This window comes from Scyliorhinus canicula, chromosome 2, assembly GCF_902713615.1.
Source record: "Scyliorhinus canicula chromosome 2, sScyCan1.1, whole genome shotgun sequence".
NCBI classification, from domain to species: Eukaryota; Metazoa; Chordata; class Chondrichthyes; order Carcharhiniformes; family Scyliorhinidae; genus Scyliorhinus; species Scyliorhinus canicula.
In genome coordinates this window covers 83386251-83410739 of record NC_052147.1, presented here as the reverse complement: position 1 = coordinate 83410739, position 24489 = coordinate 83386251, and the positions used below count along the sequence as shown (strand labels likewise).

Below are 24489 nucleotides of genomic sequence, written 5' to 3'. Positions count from 1 at the left end.
TTGAATAAGGAGAAAAAAGGAGGCTTGTGGCAGATATTGAGGGCTCAAAACAGCAGAAGCTCTAGATGCATATAGAATGTGCAAAAAGGAAGTTAAAAAGGAAATTAGGAGAGCAAAAAGGGGACATGAAAGGCAGGTAAAATATAGGAAAACCCTAAATTTACAAGAATGTTAAGGGTAACCAGGGAAAAAGTTGGGCCCATTAAGGACCACAGTGCTAATTTATGTGTCGAGCTAGAGGATGTAGGTCGGGTTTTTAATGAATACTTTGTGTCGGTTTTCACGAGTGAGAGGGACAGTTTGGGTGTAGAAATCATGGAGAAAGACAGTGATAACATTTAATAGATTAGCATACAGTGAGGAGGTTCTGAATTGTTTGGCAGGTTTAAAAGTAGACAAATCTCCAGGGCCAACTGAAATGTATCCCAGGCTGTTGGGTGAGGCAATTGAGGAAATAGGAAGGGCGGTGGCATTAATTTCCAATTCCTCTTTGACCAGAGGAAGTACCATTATTCAAGTAGGGAGGAAGGGATAAAACCGAAAACTACAGGCCAGTCAGTCTAACCTCAGTGGTGAGAAATTATTGGAAGCAATTCTGAGAAACAGAATCTGCATTTGGAGAGGCAGGGACTCAACAAGAACAGTCAGCATGGTTTTGTTAAGGGGAGGTCACGTCTGACAAATTTGACTGAATCTTTCGAAGTGGTGACCAGATGTGTAGATAAGGGCCATGCATTTGATGTCGTCTGCTTTGGACTTTAACACTTTTGATAAGGTCCCACATGGGAGACTGACAGCGAAGATACGAGCCCATGGGATCTAAGGAAATTTGGCAAATTGGGTCCAGAATTGGCTGAGTGGCAGGAAGCAGAGGGTGATGGTCGAGGAGTTTTTCTGACTGAAAGCCAGTGTCTAATGGGGTCCTGCAAGGATCAGTTGGGGGTCTTGCTGTTTGTGGTTTATATAAATGATTTGGACATGAATCATGAAGGCCGGCTGAGTGGCACAGTGGTTAGCACTGCTGCCCCACAGCTCCAGGGACCTGGGTTCAATTCCGGCCTTGAGTGACTTCCGGTGTGGAGTTTGCACTTTCTCCCTGCGTCTGTATGAGTTTCCTCCCAGGTGCTCCGGTTTCGTACCACAATCCAAAGATGTGTAGGTTCGATGGATTGGCCATGATAAAATTGCCCCTTTGTGTCCAGAAGATTAGGTGGGGTTACTGGGTTACGGGTATAGGGTGGAGGCATGAGATTCAGGAGGGTGCTCTTTCCAAGGGCCAGTGGGTGAATAGCTTCCTTCTGCACTGCAGGGATTCTAATCTATTAATGTAGGAGGGTTGATCAGTAAGTTCGCGGATGATGCTAAAATTGGTGGGGTGGTAAATAGTGAAGATAGCCTCAGATTACAGGAAGATGTGCACGGGCCGGTAAGATGGACTGATTAGTGGCAAATGGAAGGAATTCAATCTGGATAAGTTTGAGGGATTCATTTGGGCAGGGCAAGAAGACAAGGAAATCCATGATAGACGGCAGGAACCTGGGAAGCACCGAGGATCAGAGGCACTTTGGTGTGTATGTTTACTGGCCCCTTAAGGTAACTGGGCAAGTGGGTACAGTGGTTAAAAAGGTATGTGGTATGCTTGCCTTTGTAAACCGAGGCATACGTGGTCATGGGCTAAGTGCTTGAAAATGGGATTAGAATACTTTGGTGTTTGTTTTTGACCAATGCAGATATGATGAGCTGAAGGGCCTTTTCTGTGCTGTAGACCTTTTATGGCTTTATATTCTGAGAGTCCATTTAAAGAAATAAAAAAGTTGGGAGGATTGCCCACAGTTGAATTATTGCTCTCATGTATAACACATTTATAAGATAATGAGTGGCCTAGTGTCACCTGAATATGAGCCCAAGACTCTGTCCCCATCTGCTTACCTTGATGTTTAACATTGAAATGCAATGCACACAAACCTGATGTCTGGTAACCATTGCACCCAGTAGTATCACTGGATGTACAAAGGAGCAAGATAGATGCTGATTTTTCCCTTTCTTAACCCAAAGACAGTAAGGTCGACAATAATGCCCTTGCTATCACTGCAGTACATGAGTTGACTTGTCAAAAACCCAGAATTGAATGTTGGATGTTTCCAAGTCTGTAAAATTTATGTGCTTACTTGATAATTCTTGAACCTTCAGACAGTTTCCTGACTTCACACATTTTATTCTTTAAGATTTATTTACATATTTGTTTTGATCTCCACTGATTTTCATTCTGATTATGAAAAGCTGAGCAAATTGAGGGTAAATTTGTGATTACTCTGATCGAGTCACTCGGAAATACACTTTGTTTGTCTTTCCATCGGGACACTTGCACATTAGTGTTGAATGTATGTGTCTTTCCATGGAATGGGTAGTCTTTGTTCTGATGACAGCATTCTTTTTTTTTTTTATAAATTTAGATTATCCAATTATTTTTTCCAATTAAGGGGGCAATTTAGCTTGGCCAATCCACCTACTCTGCACATTTTTTTTTGGGTTGTGGGGGCGAAACCCACGCAGACACGGGGAGAATGTGCAAACTCCACACGGACAGTGACCCAGAGCCGGGATCGAACCTGGGACCTCAGCGCCGTGAGGCGGTTGTGCTAACCACTAGGCCACCGTGCTGCCCTCTGACAGCATTCTTTATGACAAGTAACATATTGCCCAGTTGCTTATAGGCTAATGAACATCCAAGAGCTCCAGCATATTTTAGTATGTGTTGCACATAGCCTGTTGTACATGAGCAAAGCGTCTCACATTTTGAGAGCGGGGCACTTGTGATACAAATAAAAAAAGTAATTTTTCTGCTCCTGCTGTCCCATAGAACTGCCCTCATTGAAAGTGAAGCTGTCCTAAGTTATAGTGATTAATGTCTGATCCTGGCAGAAAGATTACTGTTCTCATAAGTGTCAGGCAGATAAAGAAAGCCAAAAAGAAATAAAATCTTCCAAATGGATATTACTTTTTTTGTACCTGATTAGTATTTGACACCTTTTTGATTTGAAGTCCTTTCAGAGAACAGGTGCCCAAGTCTTTGGCACTACTAGTTACTCCGATTCCAAAAGTAGTCACACACATTTTTGTTTGTTCCTGAAGCTTGTGCATTTTGTCGAAGGAATGATGAGTGTCCTGAAAAATATGGCGAGAAGAAAACCTACGATAATGGGATAACTCTTCATTACTATTGTTTGGTAAGTTGAAACCATTTTTACCTTTCTTATTTATTCTTTCACAAGATGTGAGCATTGCTGGCTAGGCCAACATTCATTACCCATCCCTAATTGCCCTTGAGATGGTAGTGGTGAGCCACCTTCTTGAACCACTGTAGTCCATGGGGTGCCAATACACACTCAGTGCTGTGAGGAAGGAAGTTCATTCCTTTTAGACTTAGTGACTTGCTCGACCAAATCAGAGGGAAGAGTCAAGCACATTACTCTGGGGCGGAGGTAAAAAATAAACCAGACCAGATAAGAAAATTAGCGAACCAGGATGGGTTTATGACAGTTGTTTCATGAACATAGGGCGGCATGGTTGCACAGTGGTTAGCACCGCTGATTCACAGCACCAGGACCCCGGTTTAATTCCGGCCTTGGGTGACTGTCTGTGTGGAGTTTGCACTTTCTCCCTGTGTCTGCATGGGTTTCCTCCCATTCCAAAGATGTTCAGTTAGGTTGATTGACCATACTAAACTGTCCCTTGGTGTGCAAAGATTAGGTAGGGTTATGGGATTGTAGTGGGGTGGGCTCGGGTCGAGTGCTGTTTCAGAGAGTCAGTGCAGACTCGAAGGGCTGAATGTAATGAAGGGATTCTGTAATTATATGATTCCATGATCACCATTATCGAAAATGGTTCAACTACAGTATCTATTTGAGTGTATTCTCAAATATTGATTTTTCACTTCATTCAATTCCTTAGTGTATCGTTGGGAAATAAATATAGTGTTTGGTAATTTGTTTGTCTTTGTGTGTTCGGAATAAACATTTAAGGTTCAATTGTATTTCTGTATTTGTTTGTTATGGAATCTTGAGTTTTAGTTTCCCTTTAAAGGATGCCTGCATTTTACTGAGGTCTTATGGCATTTAAAGTAGAAAAATTATGGGCGGGATTCTCCATTTTAGCGGCAGAGAGTTTTTTAAAATAAATTTAGATTACCCAATTATTTTTTCCAATTAAGGGGCAATTTAGCATGGCCAATCCACCTATGCTGCACATTTTTGGGTTGTGGGGGTGAAACCCACGCAGACACGGGGAGAATGTGCAAACTCCACACGGACAGTGACCCAGAGCCAGGATTGAACCTGGGACCTCAGCGCCGTGAGGCGGTTGTGCTAACCACTAGGCCACCGTGCTGCCCGAAGGAGTTAGTGGCAGAGAGTTGATGCCGTCGTAAAATGCTCCGGCATTTACGACGGCGGAGCGTTTTACGACGGCGTCATCTGATCGCTAGGAGCAGCGATTTCCCCCAACCCACAGGGGGCCAGGGCCAGCACGGCACTGGAGCGCTTCAGCTCCAGTTGCCAATACATGCCCCAGCACGGCCGACGCGGGTCCGCGCATGTGTGCCACGGCCGGCGTGGGTCCGGGCATCCGTGTGAGTTGCCATCTCCACAACGAACCCCGCGCAGCATGACGGAGCCCTACAGTGGTCTGACGCGGAGGAACATAGGCCCCCCCACCCTGAATTCAGCTGTCCGCTGATCGGTAGCCCCCGATCGTGGGCCTGGCCACCGCGGAGGCCCGGCCACTGCCCCCCCGCCCCCCCCCCCCCGGAGTCGGATCCCCCCCCCCCCCCCAAAACCAGGATGGCCCCCGCAGCCAGAATGGCGAGGTCCCGCCGGGTAGGACCACAGGAAAACAATGCCGGCGGAACTCGGTGGTGGGCGCATTTAACGGACCCTGACCGGTGCCATTGGCGACGATTCTCCGGTCGTCCCCCGCCGCCGCCGATTCTCCGACCCGGCGCAGATCGGAGAATCTCGCCCCATGTGTTTGTCTAGTAAACAGGGACCCACAGGGACAGCAAAAGCAATTATTTCAGTTGGGAGAATGTGACCCTGTTGGAAGCAGTTCACAAAATCTACTGGAACAGACCTAAAGAGAGATTTCAGATAACAGATCCGAAGTTAAAGAGCAGAAATGTCCCAAATTCAGGGAGGGGGACAGAAAAATAATACCGACTCAATCGGAACAACAGGAATCTGGAAAAGGTCCTGTTGAGTGAAGTTGAAAGTGAGGAGCAGAGGCTCCAAGCTAAAAGATAGGGATGCAAGTTGCAGACCTGGAGTATTGTCGACTTGCAAGAAACCAATGATCTAAGGAGACCCAAGGTTGGTGACTCCTTACTACGGGCTGGTGAAGCAGTGGTGTTCTGTGTACACGTATGTGGGTATTTCAAAGACTCTGGAAGTGAAAGCTCGAATGCGCATGGCGATCCAGGGCAGTTGAACATTGGAAGGAGAGGTTGAAACCCTGGAGGTGGATCCTTGGGGGCAACATCTAAGAGAAAGTGTCAGTTGGGAGAAGATCTAAGGTGTGTTCTTTGCGATTGGAGATTGGAAACCCTGGTGTGAAAGACAGTTCCAGTGAGACCAGCTGGCTCACAGTGACAAGAGTCTGGGGGAAATTGAGAAATCCTACATTGCCACTTTCAGTGACCTGTGGACCTGTACACCCAGATCCCTCTGCCTGTTAATACTTTTAAGGCTTCTGCAATTTATTGTATATTTTTCCATGTGTATTAGACCTTCCAAAATGCATTACCTCACATTTGTCCGGATTAAACTCCATTTACCATCTCTCTGTCAAGTCTCCAATCGATCTGTATCCTCTGACAGTCTGTATTGTTATCCGCAATTCCACCAATCTTTTTGTGTCGTCCACAAACTTACTAATCAGACCAGTTACATTTTCCTCCAAATCATTTATATATACTACAAACAGCAAAGGTCCCAGCACTGATCCCTGTGGAGTCACAGCCTCTATTCAGAAAAGCACCCTTCCACAGCTACCCTCTGTCTTCTGTGACCAAGCCAGTTCTGTATTCATCTTGCCAGTTCATCTCTGACCCTATGTGACTTCATCTTCTGTACCAGTCTGCCATGAGGGATCTTCTCAAATGCCTTGATGTCCATGTAGACAACATCCACTTCGCACTTCCTTGAAAAACTTGATCAAGTTAGTGAGACACAACCTCCCCTTCACAAAACCATACTGCATCTTGCTAATATGTCCACTTGCTTCCAAATGTGAGTAAATCATGTCTCGAAAAATCCTCCTCAATAATTTCCCTACCACTGACATAAGGCTGACTGGCCTGTAATTTCCTGGATTATGCTTGCTACCCTTCTTAAACAAAGGAACATTTGCTATTCTCCAGTTCTCTTGGACTTCACCTGTAGCCAGTGAGGATACAAAGATTTCAGTCAAAGACCCAGCAATTTGTTCCCTTGCCTCACTCAGTATTTTGGGGTATATCCCATCAGGCTGTGGGGACTTAACTACTTTGATATTTTTCAAATCCCCAACACCACCTCCGTTTTGATCTCGATGTGACACACCCTTCCCCACTTATCATCCACCAAGGTCTTCTCTTTGGTGAAAGATGTACAGGGTAGGTGGCAAACTAGAAGCAGAGGATGCAATCTCAGACTAAAGGGACGATCCTTTAAAGCAGAGATGAGGAGCAATTTCTTCAGCCAGAGGGTGGTGACTCAGGGGCTTTAGAATGATTAGGTTTTGATTTTGACTGACGCAGACATGATGGGCCCAGGAGCCTTTCCTGCACTGGATGATTCTATGACTATGACCAAGTGTTGAAAATGGGATTGGAATGCTGAGGTGTTTTTTGACCGATGCAAGTGCGATGGGCCAAAGGGTTTTTTCTGTGTATTTTCTGTGGGTTTTAAGACTCTATTCTAAGTCAAACTTTCCTAAAGCCAGGCATTTTGCAGCTAATAAATAGGCTCATATTCAAATTTTATACACATTTTAGATGTCTGTTAAATAAAAGCTGAACATGTAAACATAGCAGATAGGATGATGTGGAGATGCCGGCGTTGGACTGGGGTGAGCATCGTAAGAAGTCTTGCAACACCAGGTTAAAGTCCAACAGGTTTGTTTTGAATCACCAGCTTTTGGAACACTAGTCATTCACCTGAGGAAGGAGTACTGCTCCGAAAGCTAGTGATTCGAAATAAACCTGCTGGACTTTAACCTGGTGTTGTAAGACTTCTTACAAAGGAGTCGGAGGAGGCCATTCAGCCCGTTGAGCCTGCTCTGCCATTTATCACTATCATGGCTGATCGTCCAACTCAATAGCCTCATCCTGCTTTCTCCCCGTAACCATTGTAATGAAATCTACCTGTGGTTAAGTGTAGTCTCGTATACACTTAACAAAGTAGAAATTTAAGCTGCATGTCTCTGATGCGAAATGAAATCTTTATTGTGTCTATTGATTATAAGTGAGAGTTTGAAATCTTCTTGTGGTTACAAATCAAATATTCTCAGTAAAGTCCCTGGCAGCAGAAGACTTTAAGAGATATAATTAAACTTAGTAGCGTACAAACAAATTGAATTTTAAAAATACAGTAAAAATCTTGCTCAAAGCAAACTGCTTGCATGGACTTCAGAGTTAGAATAAAAATATGGAAATACGAAATATGGATAGCGAGTGGTTAGATAAATGATAGAGTGATCCCGGAATGAGAATGGCTGCTCGGAACTCTCTCTTTAAGGAAAATGTTACCAATCTGACTCCATCTGTTCCTACCCTTGTAATGTGCTGATTGGCTTGGATGAGTCTCAAATGCATTTGTTTGGATGGATAGTTGTCAATCATCAATGTGCAACATAGATATGACTATGTTGCATCTTTGGGTGTTTTCTGTGTGTTGGAGTGTAACTTAAGACTTATTATTAGATCTGGTATTTGCTGACTGCTATACTATTCACATTTTGAACAATGCTGATTTCGACCATCAGTAGAATTGTTTCATTTGCTTGTAGTTAGACTGCAAATGTTTCAAATCCATGCTTTGCAGATTTCTCTAAGCTATGTGTTTTTATTAAATTGTAATGGAATTGATTCAATTCTGTGGTTTAGGATAGAAACCACTTTAAAATGGTTTGTAAACTGGGTTGTATTTGAAGCAAAATGGCTAAATCAATAATCCTTTTACCTGTTAGAAATAGCTGGTTTCGGACTTCCGGTGGCGGCTATGAAGGAGTAAGTTGCACATTTAGTGGCTCCCGCTTGGGTCAGACTTTTGGACATTTTCCCCCGATTTGTACCGGATTAGATTTGGAAAATCGATGATAGTGGCAATTGTGTACTGAATTCCCACATCGGTGCATGGAGAGGCGGACTAGAAGTGCTCACAAATGCAGAAACCAGATGGACAGAGAAGGCTGAAGCTGCAGTGGGAGAAAGTATAGCGGGTGACTGGATCTCTGGCTTGTCGACCCAGCGGTCAACAGTGCAGCTGATGCAGGTTATCCAGGAGGGCCTCGCCAAACAGAAGCAGGACTGATTGGGCCCGATTAAAGAGTCCAGTGCGTGGCTGGAGCTTCGATTGGATGCCCAAGATCGGGCGATCCAGAAAGTACAGAAAGCGCTGGCTGACCAGGTGGAACATCAAACTGTGGTGGAGATGGAAGTGGGGCTGCTGAGACACCAGCAGAAAAGGCTCCTTGAGAAGGTGGAGGACCTAGAGAATAAGTCCTGCCGGCAGAACGTAAGATTCGTTGGGCTCCCGGAGGGGTCCCAAGGAGCGGACGCTGGGGCATACATAGTGGGCATGTTTGAGAAGCTGCTGGAGGAGGGGACATTCTCCCGACCCTTAGAGGTGGACAGGGCTCACAGAGCGCTCGTGAGGAAGCTGCGAATGGGAGAACCCCCGAGGGTAGTGGTGGTGAGATTCCACAGGTATTTAGCCAAGGAGCGTATTTTACAATGGGCCAAGCGTCTGAACTCCAGCGAAAAGAATCCAAAATTAGTTAATCTCTCTCGTACGTCAGCCCTGCCAGCCCCAGAATCAGCCTGATAAACCTTTGCTGCACACTCTCGAGCAAGAACGTCCTTCCTCAGAAAAGGAGACCAAAACGGCACACAATATTCTAGGTGTAGCCTCACCAATGCCCTGTAAAATTTCAACAACACATCTCTGCTCCTGTGCTAGAAATCTCTCGCCCTGAAAGCCACCATACTGTTTACATGCTTACCTTCAGCGACTGGGCATAAGGACACCCAGGTGCCGTGGCACACTCCCCTCTCCCAATTTACAGGCATTCAAGTAGTAATCTGCCTTATTATTTTGCTTCCAAAGTGAATAACCTTGTCCGAGTCATTGAGCAATGGTATCGTTGCCCTTACCCACAAGTAGAAGGGGGAGAGGGAGGAAATTAGAAATTGGAGGCATATTTCACTGCTAAATGTGATTCCTTCTGGACTACTGTCTCACCAGCTTGGACCAAGAGAAGGCCTCTGATATAATATTGCACCATGTGCAATAAATCTCCATGATGGATGTTTCGGGAATGAATGAGGAAAATGGGGATTGGGGAGGGAATCCAATATTCCCTCAATACCAATATTGGTCTGTAGAACAACCTGGCACAGTTTCAGTCAGTTGATGGGAATCAGAACGCCTTCTGCTAAATCTGGAGTCTGGCAGATCTGTTCTCTGTCCTATTTGTGTCCTGCAAAGCAACTCTTGCTGAGTTGATTATGAAGGATGCAGGCAGAAGAGTGCTGACCCAGGCAGCAACGGTGTACAGGTCAAAGCCTCCCTGCATATAGACGATGTTGCTGTCTCAGACGCGCTGTCAGTGTGCAGACTGATCAGCATTTGCGACAGTTCGAACTGGCCTTCGGAGCTAAGGTAAATTGCAGCAAGAGCAAGGCTATATCTTTAGGAACTGAGCAACTGATCCTTTGTACCTTTTACTGTTGGCTCAGAAGGTGCTGGGCGTATGGTTCGGGGGATATTAGGACGTGTGCTGAAAATTGGAAGGAGTGTGTAGTTGTGGTAAAACAAAAAACGGCCATGTGGGAACGATGCTCCCACTTGATTGTGGATCATCAGGTGTGAGGCACTCTTGGTGTTGCTGGCACATTCTTCACTTCTGTGCTGTGGTAATCCTCTACTTTATCCATCTGAAGGTCGAAAATGGAGCTCAAAAATGGAGCATGTTCACATGGACATGATGTACAAACCTCTAGAGAAAGAGGACCTCATCCTAATGTTCACTTTTGTGTGTGGTTGCATCAAGCTTTCAGTTGACCATCAGGATGCAAACACCGAGTGTCATTATGTGCTGAGCTTCTTCCTGTTCCTGGTGTTGTGAAGGATTGATCTGTCCACTTTGCCACGGAATGATTCAATCAAGCAGTTGGACCTTGCCATACCATCTATCCCATGTGAAAACATTTATGCAGAAAATGCATATGAGCACGAATCCATCAGATAGTGATTGCATGCCATATCTCAGAAGCCCAGCGTGGAACAAAAGGAGATGGTAGGTCCTGTTGGATGATTTCCTGAACACACTCTGTCAATGTAATTTGGCAGAATACCACATCTCCAGAACTTTCAAACAAGCGACAAGACATAGCCAGGTTGGTGGCAAATAAGATCCTTCCGACATGCTTGGAGTCTCGATTCCTCTGCGTTTTGCCTTCAGAGTGGCTCATCTCCTGGAATGTGCCTTTGCACAGAGGATCTGTAGACCGACGCAGTGGTTTCTGTAGAGGTTCATCCCGAGCAGCTTTCTGCTGCAAGGCTCCTCTGCTCTGTTCCCAGAGGCGCACATTCTGTGAAACATCAACTCCAGCCGGAGGACCATTAACTCGGTGAAAGATGCTCTTTGGTCTGCAGACCTTCCAGTGCAAAGATTTGTCCTCGACCAAGTATTGCAGACTGGTGCATTCTGAGGACCAGGACTAAGTGCTGTGGGATACACTAAAGCTTGTGGCAGAGATGCAACAGGAAAGGTTGCAGTCTGAAGTCTTTCAGCCATTATCCATTGAGGGGCTCTAAATTATATAGAACCCCTTGATTGGATACCTGACTTAGAATGTATGTTGTAGGTATCAAGAGTATTGCAATTGTGTTGAAGCATCTCTTGCGGACCATGCTGGATGGCGGCAAGTTGAATTTTATTGCACTTCTGTAAATTTCAAATCTGAATGTTTTGTAATCTATTTTATAAATTTTCTGAGTAAACTTTATTTTTAAAGAAACAAAAATCAGAAGGGGCTCTATTGCCAATAGTGGAGCGAAAGAATTGGGGGATGCACAAGGAGTCAGAGTTGGCAGAACACAGAAGGTTGCAGGGCTGGAGCAGATATAATGAAGGTTAGTTCGCCAAAGTACTTTGAACACTAGGAAATGACAGGAAGACAAGTGGCTTTTGGATTCTGGGAAATAAATTGGTATGTCTTCTGGAAGATAACTGATTTTGTAAGCAGCCAATTAAAAAATACAACATATTTTAGTAATCTACTGCTTTCAGCTAATTTTTCATACTTATTTATAGATTGTAAATGAAATTAATTTCAAAGATTCTGCAGTTCGTCTTTGAATCATGTGGGAAAACATACTCAAACATTATCCTAGCCTGAAGAAAATGTGTCTGCGCTTTGTAGTGCAAAATTTTTTAATTATTGTTTTCAACTTTAGTCGAAGTACAATAAAACGCAGGCCATGTAATCTGTTAAAATGAGCACTTGTGGATATGAGAGTAAAAGTTCAGTTTTAAAATTCATGTATTTTTGAAAATAATTTGGATAATGTTTTTATGGATATTACAGCTTGAGTGAAGGCGCTTTTCCAGTTGTTAGAAAATGAAGCTTAGTTATGAAATTATCTTCATGTTATTATAAACTTTAATTTTGAGTTCATGAAAAAAAGTGGCAAATTCAAGACTTCTGAAAAAACCTTGTGGTTGAATTTCTTGTTCCTCAACAAATTGTCCATAATTATACTTGCAGTAAATCAGATATGAGAAATTTACTGTACACACGGATGCCTGAAATACAACTGAAGAAAAATGAACTTGTGTATTCCGTTATTGAAGCAAATGTCCGATAGCGTGGACATTTGCTGCAATAGACAGAATATAGGTGGTAATGTTTTCCTCATGGCAGGGTAGCACAGTGGTTAGCATTTTGGCTTCACAGCTCCAGGGTCCCAGGTTCGATTCTTGGCTTGGGTCACTGTCTGCGCGCAGTCTGTACTTTCTCCCGTGTCTGCATGGGTTTCCTCCCACAGTCTGAAGGTGCGCAGGTTAGTTGAATTGGCCATGCTAAATTGGCCTTCGGGTCCAAAAAGGTTAGCTGGGGTTGCTGGGCTTAGGGGATAGGGTGGAGGTGTGGGCTTAAGTAGGGTGCTCTTTGCACGGGCTGGTTCAGACTCGATGGGCTGAATGGCCTCCTGCACAGTAAATTGATCTGCACGGTAAATTCTATGATTCAGTAAGGTGGTGCAGCTGTATCATAAGCACTGTGGATTGCAAATCATTTTACTCTACTGCTGAGGTGAAATTGTCCCTTTATGGACAAAGTTGAACTGGTAATTAAACAGTGTTTAATTACACTGGGCCTCACGGTAGCATGGTGGTTAGCATCAATGCTTCACAGCTCCAGGGTCCCAGGTTCGATTCCCGGCTGGGTCACTGTCTGTGTGGAGTCTGCACGTCCTCCCCGTGTGCGCGTGGGTTTCCTCCGGGTGCTCCGGTTTCCTCCCACAGTCCAAAGATGTGCGGGTTAGGTGGATTGGCCATGCTAAATTGCCCGTAGTGTAAGGTTAATGGGGGGATTGTTGGGTTACGGGTATACGGGTTACGTGGGTTTAAGTGGGGTGATCATTGTTCGGCACAACATCGAGGGCCGAAGGGCCTGTTCTGTGCTGTACTGTTCTATGTTCTATGTTCTAAGTGTGTTTAATTGCTCTTATGGCTGTAGGTCATAATTCGAATTATTGGTAAGGCAACTCAAAGAAAGTAGTTACTTTGATTTATTTGTCCAATATTGAATACATGCCAGACATACCCAACAGACAAAACTGTTTTGTAAGGGCATAGATACATAGAAGATAGGAGCAGGAGGAGGCCCTTCAAGCCTGCTCCACCATTTATCACCATCATGGCTGATCATCCAACTCAATAGCCTGATCCTGCTTTCTCCTGATAACTTTTGACCCAATTCTCCACAAGTGCTACATCTAACCGCCTCTTGAATATATTCAATGTTTCAGCATCAACTACTTCCTGTGGTAATGAATTCCGCAGGCTCACCCCTCTTTAAGTGAGGAAATGTCTCCTCATCTCTGTCTGAAATGGTTTACCCTGAATAGTTGATAGATCTACCAAGAAATTGCGAGGCATCTGGATAGAAATTGTCCCATTGGGCAGACGCAGCATGGGTTTGTAAAGGGCAGGTCATGCCTAACTAATTTAGTGGAATTTCTTGAGGACATTACCAGTGCAGTAGATAACAGGGAGCCGATGGCTGTGGTATATCTGGATTTCCAGAAAGCCTTTGACAAGGTGCCACACAAAAGGTTGCTGCATAAGATAAAGATACATGGCATTAAGGGTAAAGTAGTAGCATGGATAGAGGATTGGTTAATTAATAGAAAGCAAAGAGTTGGGATAAATGTGTGTTTCTCTGGTTGGCAATCAGTAGCTAGTGGTGTCCCTCAGGGATCCGTGTTGGGCCCACAATTGTTCACAATTTACGTAGATGATTTGGAGTTGGGGACCAAGGGCAATGTGTCCAAGTTTGCAGATGACACTAAGATGAGTGGTAAAGCGAAAAGTGCAGAGGGTACTGGAAGTCTGCAGAGGGATTTGGATAGGTTAAGTGAATGGGCTAGGGTCTGGCAGATGGAATACAATGTTGACAAATGTGAGGTTATCCATTTTGGTAGGAATAACAGCAAACGGGATTATTATTTAAACGATAAAATATTAAAGCATGCCGCTGTTCAGAGAGACTTGGGTGTGCTAGTGCATGAGTCACAGAGGTTGGTTTACAAGTGCAACAGGTGATTAAGAAGGCAAATGGAATTTTGTCCTTCATTGCTCGAGGGATGGAGTTTAAGACTAGGGAGGTTATGTTGCAATTGTATAAGGTGTTAGTGCGGCCACACCTAGAGTATTGTGTTCAGTTTTGGTCTCCTTACTTGAGAAAGGACGTACTGGCACTGGAGGGTGTGCAGAGGAGATTCACTAGGTTAATCCCAGAGCTGAAGGGGTTGGATTATGAGGAGAGGTTGAGTAGACTGGGACTGTACTCGTTGGAATTTAGAAGGATGAGGGGGGATCTTATAGAAACATTTAAAATTATGAAGGGAATAGATAGGATAGATGCGGGCAGGTTGTTTCCACTGGCGGGTGACAGCAGAACTAGGGGGCATAGCCTCAAAATAAGGGGAAGTAGATTTAGGACTGAGTTTAGGAGGAACTTCTTCACCCAAAGGGTTGTGAATCTATGGAATTCCTTGCCCAGTGAAGCAGTTGAGGCTCCTTCATTACATGTTTTTAAGGTAAAGATAGATAGTTTTTTGAAGAATAAAGGGATTAAGGGTTATGGTGTTCGGGCCGGAAAGTGGAGCTGAGTCCACAAAAGATCAGCCATGATCTAATTGAATGGCGGAGCAGGCTCGAGGGGCCAGATGGCCTACTCCTGCTCCTAGTTCTTATGTTCTTATGCGGTTTTAGTAGCACTTTGCGATTACTAGAACTCAGTAGATATTTAAGTTAAAACTTCTCCGGTGCAAATAAGAATTGTTTTATTTGTCTTCTATTGATTACAATTGAAAGTCAATTAAAAGGCAATTCGTAGACAATTGAAAACTTTCAAAAATCACAGAAATAATTTTATTGCTGAGGCAAACAGCTCGCAATAACTGTAGAAGCCAAAGTCTGAAAATGAAATATGAAGACAGGGAGACAGTTCAGGGAGGGAGTTCAGATCAAAGTATAGATGATTTATGAAAGAGAGAAAGAAATCAAGCGAATGATCCAGCTCCAGCTAAAAATGACCGACCGACACTTCACAATGATATTGCATAATATTGGTCTTTAGCCATCTAGTTACAGCTTAATATAATCCTAATTCGTTTGGGTTAGACTCAAACACATCTGGTTTGATGGCAAGCAGTCCATCTTTAATATGCAACGTTAGTTTTCATTGTTTTGTGTCTACATACTTGTGTGTGTTAAGGAATGCAATATTGTGCTGTTTGAACTGGTCTTTTGCTGACTTAGCTGTTATAACAATAGAGCCTTCATGTTACTGTGTCGTTGCTATGCTGTTGCTGTCGAGCCTGCCCTGTCCTTGGACACTGTCATGAAAAATGCATTCATTTGTTCAGTTAAAGTGTTTGTTTTAATCTCTGCTGCTTTTGCATGTATCCGGTTCTTTTTGTGTTTCTGTTTTTATGTTGTACTGTCTGGCTAGAATAATGGAACTTCGTAAAATGAATTATGCTGTGTTATGCTGTTTTGTATGTTTTGAGATGACCTGAGGTTATGAGAGTGTTGAAATCATTAATTTAAAATGGGGCTTAATATTTATCCTAAATATCTATCTTTTGCCTATCAGGTATATTTGGAAATAGTTGACTTCAACAATCCTCAGACTGTTACCCCTGGTTCTGGACACATCACTATCGGGAACATCTTCCCTGCATCTACCCTGTCTAGTCCTGTTAGAATTTTTTAAGTCTCGATGAGGACCCCCCCCCTCTCATTCTTCTGAACTCCAGCAAGAACAATCCTAAAATCCTAACCTAGTCAATCTCTCATATGACAGTCCCGCCATCCCTGGAATCAGTTTGGTAAACCTTCGCTGCACTTCCTCGAGAGCAAGAACATCCTTTCTCGGAAAAGGAGACCAAAACTGCACACACCATTCAAGGTGTGGCTTCACCAAGGCCCTGAATAATTGCAACAACACATCCCTGCTCTTGTACTCAACCTCTCACAATGAAAGCCAACATACCATTCGCTTTCTTTACCGCCAACTGCACCTGCATGCTTACTTTCAGCGACCGGTGCACAAAGACACCCAAGTCCCGCGGCATACTCACCACTCCCAATTTACTGCCGTTAAGGTAATAATGTCCAGATCATGCTGTAGGATCTCTGCATTCTAGTCACAGTTCACCCTCCAAGTTGGTATCAGCTGCAAACTTTGAGATGTTACTGTTTGTTCCCTCGCCCAAATCATTAATATATATTGTGAATAGATAGGGTCCCAGCACTGATCCCTGTGGCACACTGCCAATTTGAAAAGGACCCATTAATCCCTAATCTTTGTTTCTTCTCTGCCAACCAGTTTTCTCTCCACCTCAATATACTTCCCCCAATCCCATGCGCTTTAATCTTGCACAATAATCTCTTATGTGGGACTTTGTCAAACACATTCTGAAAGTCAAAATATACCATGGCCTCCTTATGCACTGTAAATTCTATGATTCTATGACCACATCGACTGGCTCCTCCTTGTCACCTGTACTAGTTACATCTTCAGAGAATTCCAACAGATTTGTCAAGCATGATTTTCCCTTCATAAATCCATGCTGACTCAGACAGATCCTGCTACTGCTTTCTAAATGTTCCACTGTAACGTCCTTGATAATGGCTTCAAGCATTTTCCTCACTACTGATAGGCTTACTGGTCTATAATTCCCTGTTTTCTCTCTACCTCCCTTTTTGAATATTGGAGTGACATTAGCTACCCTCCAATCTGCAGGGACTGTTGCAGATTTTACAAAACCCTGGAAGATGACCACCAAATGCATCCACTATTTCCAGAGCCGCCACCTTAAGCACTCTGGAATGCAGATTCTCAGGCCCTGGGTATTTATCCGCCCTCAATCCCATCAATGTTTCCAGTACCGTTTCTGTACTAATATTGATCTCCCTCTCACTGAACCTTTGACTCTCCAACATTTCTGGGATCTGGGTTGTGTCCTCTTGTGTAAAGACAGAACCAAAGTATGTATTCAATTGCTCAGCCATTTCTTTGTCCCTTATTATACATTCCCCTGTTTCTAGGGGGCCTACATTTGTCTTTATCAGTTCTTTCTCTTCACATATATATAGAAACTCTTTGTGTCGGTCTTTATGTTCCCTGCAAGATTACTTTCGTAATGTACTTTCCCCTTCTTAATCAATCCCTTGATCCTTTGCTGAACTCTAAACTGCTCCCAATCCGCAGAGCTATTATTTTTCTTGGCCAATTTGTGTGCCTCTTCCTTGGATGCTATTTTGATATGGAAGAATAGTATGATAGTCAGCAAATTCAGTCAGGTCAGGTGTATGGACATTGGTCCTAGTAAATTCAAATATAGATTTAAATATAAATGCTGACGCATTTAAAGTGAATGGTTTGCGAACATCATTAAAATAACCAAATCCAAAGTCCAGCCAGCCAGATTTATAATTTAATAAATTTATAGTTGCATCATAGAATAATACAGTGCAGATATAGGCCGTTCAGCCAATCGTGCCTGTTTTGGCGTTGTTATAACTATTTAATTAGTTCCATTCATTTACTCTCTTTTTTTCTTCAACAGCCCTAACATTTCCCCCATTCAGGAACTTATTTAAATTCCTTTTTTAAAAGTGTGAAACGTATGATTGACACTACTTCTACCAACTGGGATTCCATTCTATTTCATACATTAAAATAAATAATGTCACTGCCAGTCCTTTTGCTAATTGCATTAAATCTGGGTCCTCTGCCACAGGAAACAGTTATTCCCTACTTATTCAAAACCATTGGTTTCGAACACCTGTCAAATGCCCCCTCAACCTTCATTGTACTATGGACAACCCCAGTTTCTCTTGTAATGTATTGGAGCCTATAGATGACCAACTGGTGAGAAGGATGTGGAAGAACAAATCTGTAGGGAAATTACAGAGATGCAAACATAGTTATAATGGAAGACTTCAACTGCCCAAATGTAGACTGTGAAAGTGGTAGTGTAGAGGGGCAAAAGTGCCTAGGTCGCATTGAGGAAATGTTTCTACAGCAAAAAGTGTCCAGTCCAAAACGAAAGGATGCACTGTTGGACCTGGATCTTGGAACGGAAATGGGCCAAGTAGATAAAATGTTAGTGGAGGACGAACATTTAGTGATCAATAAGTTTTATGGTGATAGAAAAAGATAATGGCGAATCCAGAGTAAAAATAATTAACTGGTTTAATGGGGCAATAATGGAGCTGGGCTGGTTCTATTAGAAGGATTGGTGGGAAAACGAGTTGAATAATCTAGCTGAATAATGGACTACCTAAGAGAAATGGTCCAGACACAGTCAAGGTGTATTCCCTTAAAAGCATAGGGTAGGGGCACAGTGGTTAGCATTGCTGCCTACGGCGCTGAGGACCCGGGTTCGAATCCCGGCCCTGGGTCACTGTCTGTGTGGAGTTTGCACATTCTCCCCGTGTCTGCGTGGGTTTCACCCCCACAACCCAAAGATGTGCAGGATCGGTAGATTGGCCACTCTAAATTGCCCCTTAATTGGAAAAAATAATTGGGTACTCTAAATTTATTTTTAAAAAAGCAAACGGTCGGGCAAACAAATCCAGAGCTCCCTGGATGAAAAGGAGATAGAAATTAAGGCGATGAAGAAAAAGTGAGTTTATGACCGATGTCAGGTAGAAAATAGTGTTGAGGGCGGCATGTGTCGTAAGTGGTTAGCATTGGGACTGCGTCGCTGAGGACCCGGGTTCGAATCGCAGCCCTGTCCGTGTGGAGTTTGCACATTCTCCCTATGTGTTTCACACCCACAACCCAAAGATGTGCTGACCGGGTGATTTGGCCATGCTAAATTGCCCATTAATTGTGGGCGGCACGGTAGCACTATGGTTAGCACAGTTGCTTCACAGCTCCAGGGTCCCAGGTTCGATTCCCGGCTTGGGTCACTGTCTGTGCGGAGTCTGCACGTTCTCCCCGTGTCTGTGTGGGTTTCCTCCCATGACCCAAAGATGTGCGGGTTAGGTGGATTGGGCATGGTAAATTGCCCGTGGGTTAGGTGGGGTTAGTGGGTTACAGGGATAGGGTGGCGGTGTGGCCTTAAGTAGGGTGCTCTTTCCAAAGGCCAGTGCAGACTCGATAGGCCGAATGGCCTCCTTCTGCACTGTAAATTCTATGACGATTGGAAAAGAAAAATAATTGGCTATTCTAAATTTATAAAATATTTCGGACCTAAATTTGTTTTCACCAACCAATAAGGTGTAAAATTCTCAGGTTCCAGAGCAGAGCGACCATGCTGTATATGTGCAGAGATCATTTAATTTGGTAGAGTGGGTGGAGGAGCAGCTAAAAAGTATATCACATTCTGGGCTTCATTAATAGGGGCATTGAGTACAAGAGCAAGGAGCTTATTCTGAACTTGTGCAAGACACTTGTTAGACCTCAGCTGGAATATTGTGTTCAGTTCTGGGTGCCACACTATCGGGAGCATGTGAACACATTGGAGAGAGTGCAGAAAAGAGGCGTACACAAATGGTTCCTAGGATAAGTTCCAGTTATTGGGATAGATTTGAGGGATTGGATTGTTCCCCATGGGGAGAAGAAGGCAAAGGGGATGGGATAAAGATGTTCAAAATCAAAAGGGGGCTGAAAAGACTAGATAGGGGGAAACTGTTCCCGCTCGTAAAAGGATCAAGGATGAGAGGGCACAGATTCGGGCAGCACGGTAGCATAGTGGTTTACACAATTGCTTCACAGCTCCAGGGTCCCAGGTTCGATTCCTGTCTTGGGTCTCTGTCTGTGTGGAGTCTGCATGTTCTCCCCGTGTCTGCGTGGGTTTCCTCCGGGTGCTCCGGTTTCCTCCCACAGTCCAAAGATGTGCGGGTCAGGTGGATTGGGCATGATAAATTGCCCTTCGTGTCCAAACTTGCCCATAGTGTTGGGAGGGGTTACTGGGTTATGGGGATAGGGGGGAGGTGTGGGCTTGGGTAGGGTGCTCTTTCCAAGAGCCGGTGCAGACTCGATGGGCTGAATGGCCTCTTGCACTGTAAATTCTCTGGGGAAAAAAAAAAGTGATTTGCAAGAGAAGCAAATATGATGAGAAAAACTTTTTCACACAACTGGTTCAGGTCTGGAATGCACTGCCTGCAAGTCTGGTGGATGCATGTTCAATCAAGGCATTCAAGAGGGCATTAGATGATTACTTTAAAAGAAACAGTGCAGGGGAATGGGAAAAGGCAGGGACTGGCACTAAATCATGATGCTCATTGAGAGAACGGGTGCAGACGTGATTAGCCAAATGGCCTCCTGAAATTCGGTGATTCTGAGGAACTTCCTTATTATTCAGTGAGTTGGAGGATATATTATTTGTTACAATGGGTAAATTATGTCTTATTGTAATATATCCTTTGATAACTTACAATAATTTATAAAATCAATTGTGTTTTTGTGATCTTGGCTTGATGATCAAATCCTGAAATTCATTCCATTTTTTTTTTTGAAAGCTAATTCTTTTGTGTTACTTCAGCCATGGACATATTTTATACTGCCTTGGAAATCTCAAGATACACAGAAAGATTATGGGAATGTTTTCAGATTGGAAGCAGGCAAATGGTGTTTAACAGCAGTTATGGCATTGGGAGGATTGGAAGAGATTTTTGTGTGTTGCAGGAATACAGATTGATTTCAGGTTTACTTGCAAAAGAGGTGGGATGTAAATTTGGTTTACCAAATTCCCCCTGGGGCCTGGAACTACATGAGGAAAGGCTGCAGTGCAAGCCAAGGTAGCTGACCACTGGATTTTTCCCTTAAGGTTATGGATTCGAAAACTTTACCAACATTGACAAACTAACTGACCTGTAGCTGCCAGGACTGTGCTTGCATCCTTTCTTGAACAAGGGTGCCACATTTGCCACTCTTCTATAGATATAGTTTTAAGTAATTCATATTTGTATTGTAGTGTATTTGAATTGTATAGCTCGGACTTTTGCCCATCTTAAGGATGTAAATACCTGATGTGTTTTTACAGGAAACTCACTTGTGCTTAAAAGACCAGACAAGACTTTGATAAAATTGGGTGGGCAAGCCTTTTAGTCAGGCTTTAACAACAGGGCTGGAGGCATGGCAATTCTAACCCATAAAAGAGGACAACTGTCTCCCTCCCAGATTATGGACAACCTTATATTATTGTCTGCAGTTAGAACATAGAACATTACAGCGCAGTATGGGCCCTTCGGCCCTCGATGTTGCGCCGACCTGTGAAACCATCTGAAGCCTATCTGACCTACACTATTCCATTTTCATCCATATGTCTATCCAGTGACCACTTAAATGCCCTTAAAGTTGGCGAATCTACTACTGTTGCAGGGAGGGCGTTCCACACCCCTACTCCTCTATGAGTAAAGAAACTGCCTCTGACATCTGTCCTATATCTATCACCCCTCAATTTAAAGCTAAGTCCCCTCGTGTTGGTCATCACCATCCAAGGAAAGAGACTCTCACTGTCCACCCTATCTAACCCTCTGACTATCTTATATGTCTCTATTAAGTCACCTCTCAGCCTTCTCTCTAACGAAAACAACCTCAATTCCCTGAGCCTTTCCTCGTAAGACCTTCCCTCCAGACCAGGCAACATCCTAGTAAATCTCCTCTGAACCCTTTCCAAAGCTTCCATATCCTTCCTACAATGTGGTGACCAGAACTGCACGCAGTACTCCAGGTGCGGCCGCACCAGTGTTATGTACAGCTGCAGCATGACCTTGTGGCTCCGAAACTCAATCCCCCTACTGATAAAGGCTAGCACACCATATGCCTTCTTAACAGCCCTATTAACCTGGGTGGCAACTTTCAGGGATTTATGTACCTGGATGCCGAGATCTCTCTGTTCATCCACACTACCAAGAATCTTGCCATTAGCCCAGTACTCTGCATTCCTGTTACTCCTTCCAAAGTGAACCACCTCACACTTTTCCGCATTAAACTCCATCTGCCACCTCTCAGCCCAGCTCTGCAGCTTATCTATGTCCCTCTGTATCCCATAACATCCTTCAGCACTATCCACAACTCCACCGACCTTCGTGTCGTCTGCAAATTTACTAACCCATCCTTCTACACCCTCTTCCAGGTCATTTATAAAAATGACAAATAGCAGTGGCCCCAAAACAGATCCTTGCGGTACACCACTAGTAACTGAACTCCAGGATGAACATTTGCCATCAACCACCACCCTCTGTCTTCTTTCAGCGAGCCAATTACTGATCCAAACCGCTAAATCACCTTCAATCCCATACTTCCTTATTTTCTGCAATAGCCGACCGTGGGGAGCCTTATCAAGCGCCTTACTGAAATCCATATACACCACATCAACCGCTTTACCCTCATCCACCTGTTTGGTCACCTTCTCAAAAAACTCAATAAGGTTTGTGAGGCATCACCTACCCTTCACAAAACCGTGTTGCGTATCGCTAATCAACTTGTTCTTTTCAAGATGATTATAAACCCTATCTCTTATAACCTTTTCCAACATTTTACCCACAACGGAAGTAAGGCTCACAGGTCTATAATTACCAGGGTTGTCTCTACTCCCCTTCTTGAACAAGGGTACAACATTTGCTATCCTCCAGTCTTCCGGCACTATTCCTGTCGACAAAGACAACATAAAGATCAAGGACAAAGGCTCTGCAATCTCCTCCCTGGCTTCCCAGAGAATCCTAGGATAAATCCCATCTGGCCCAGAGGACTTATCTATTTTTACACTTTCCAAAATTGCTAACACCACCTCCTTGTGAACCTCAATCCCACCTGGCCTGGTTGACTGTACCTGAGTGTTCTCCTCGACAACATTGTCTTTCTCCAGTGTAAACACTGACATTCTTTTGTCATTCTTTTGTTCCTGATATACCTATAGAAAGCCTTAGGGTTTTCCTTGATCCTATCCGCCAACGACTTTTCGTGTCCTCTCCTCGCTCTTCTTAACTCTCCCTTTAGGTCCTTCCTGGCTAACTTGTAACTCTCAAATGCCCTAACTGAGCCTTCATGTCTCATCCTAACATAAGCTTTCTTCTTCCTCTTGACAAGTGCTTCAACTTCCTTCGTAAATCACGGTTCCCTTGCTCGACAACTTCCTCCCTGCCTGACCGGTACATACTTATCAAGGGCACGCAGTAGCTGTTCCTTGAAAAAGCTCCACATTTTGATTGTACCCATCCCCTGCAGTTTCCTTCCCCATCCTATACATCCTAAATCTTGCCGAATAGCATCATAATTGCCTTTCCCCCAGCTATAATTCTTGCCTTGCGGTATATACCTATCCCTGCCCATTGCTAACGTAAACATAACCGAATTGTGATCACTATCACCAAAGTGCTCACCTACATCTAAATCTAACACCTGGCCGGGTTCATAGAACATAGAACGATACAGCGCAGTACAGGCCCTTCGGCCCTCGATGTTGCACCGACATGGAAAAAATCTAAAGGCCATCTAACCTACACTATGCCCTTATCATCCATATGCTTATCCAATAAATTTTTAAATGCCCTCAATGTTGGCGTGTTCACTACTGTTGCAGGTAGGGCATTCCACGGCCTCACCACTCTTTGCGTAAAAAACCCACCTCTGACCTCTGTCCTATATCTATTACCCCTCAATTTAAGGCTATGTCCCCTCGTGCTAGCCACCTCCATCCGCGGGAGAAGGCTCTCGCTGTCCACCCTATCTCACCCTCTGATCATTTTGTATGCCTCTATTAAGTCACCTCTTAACCTTCTTCTCTCTAACGAAAACAACCTCAAGTCCATCAGCCTTTCCTCATAAGATTTTCCCTCCATACCAGGCAACATCCTGGTAAATTTCCTCTGGACCCGTTCCAAAGCTTCCACGTCCTTCCTATAATGAGGCGACCAGAACTGTACGCAATACTCCAAATGCGGCCGTACTAGAGTTTTGTACAACTGCAACATGACCTCATGGCTCCGGAACTCAATCCCTCTACCAATAAAGGCCAACACACCATAGGCCTTCTTCACAACCCTATCAACCTGGGTGGCAACTTTCAGGGATCTATGTACATGGACACCGAGATCCCTCTGCTCATCCACACTACCAAGAATTTTACCATTAGCCAAATATTCCGCATTCCTGTTATTCTTTCCAAAGTGAATCACCTCACACTTCTCCACATTAAACTCCATTTGCCACCTCTCAGCCCAGCTCTGCAGCTTATCTATGTCCCTCTGTAACCTGCAACATCCTTCCGCAGTGTCTATAACTCCACCGACTTTAGTGTCGTCTGCAAATTTACTCACCCATCCTTCTGCGCCCTCCTCTAGGTCATTTATAAAAATGACAAACAGCAACGGCCCCAGAACAGATCCTTGTGGTACGCCACTCGTAACTGAACTCCATTCTGAACATTTCCCATCAACTACCACTCTCTGTCTTCTTTCAACTAGCCAATTTCTGATCCA

The 24489-nt window shown here is 44.0% G+C and overlaps 1 protein-coding gene across 1 annotated transcript in view; it reads left to right on the top strand.

Moving 5' to 3' along the window:
* g2e3 (G2/M-phase specific E3 ubiquitin protein ligase) overlaps positions 1–24489 on the top strand; it is a 336184-nt gene that overhangs the window by 18840 nt on the left and 292855 nt on the right. Inside the window, exon 3 of the mRNA XM_038790247.1 lies at positions 3133–3227. Within this exon, the coding sequence (XP_038646175.1) occupies positions 3133–3227 (95 nt within the window). The remainder of the gene's footprint in view (positions 1–3132; positions 3228–24489) is intronic.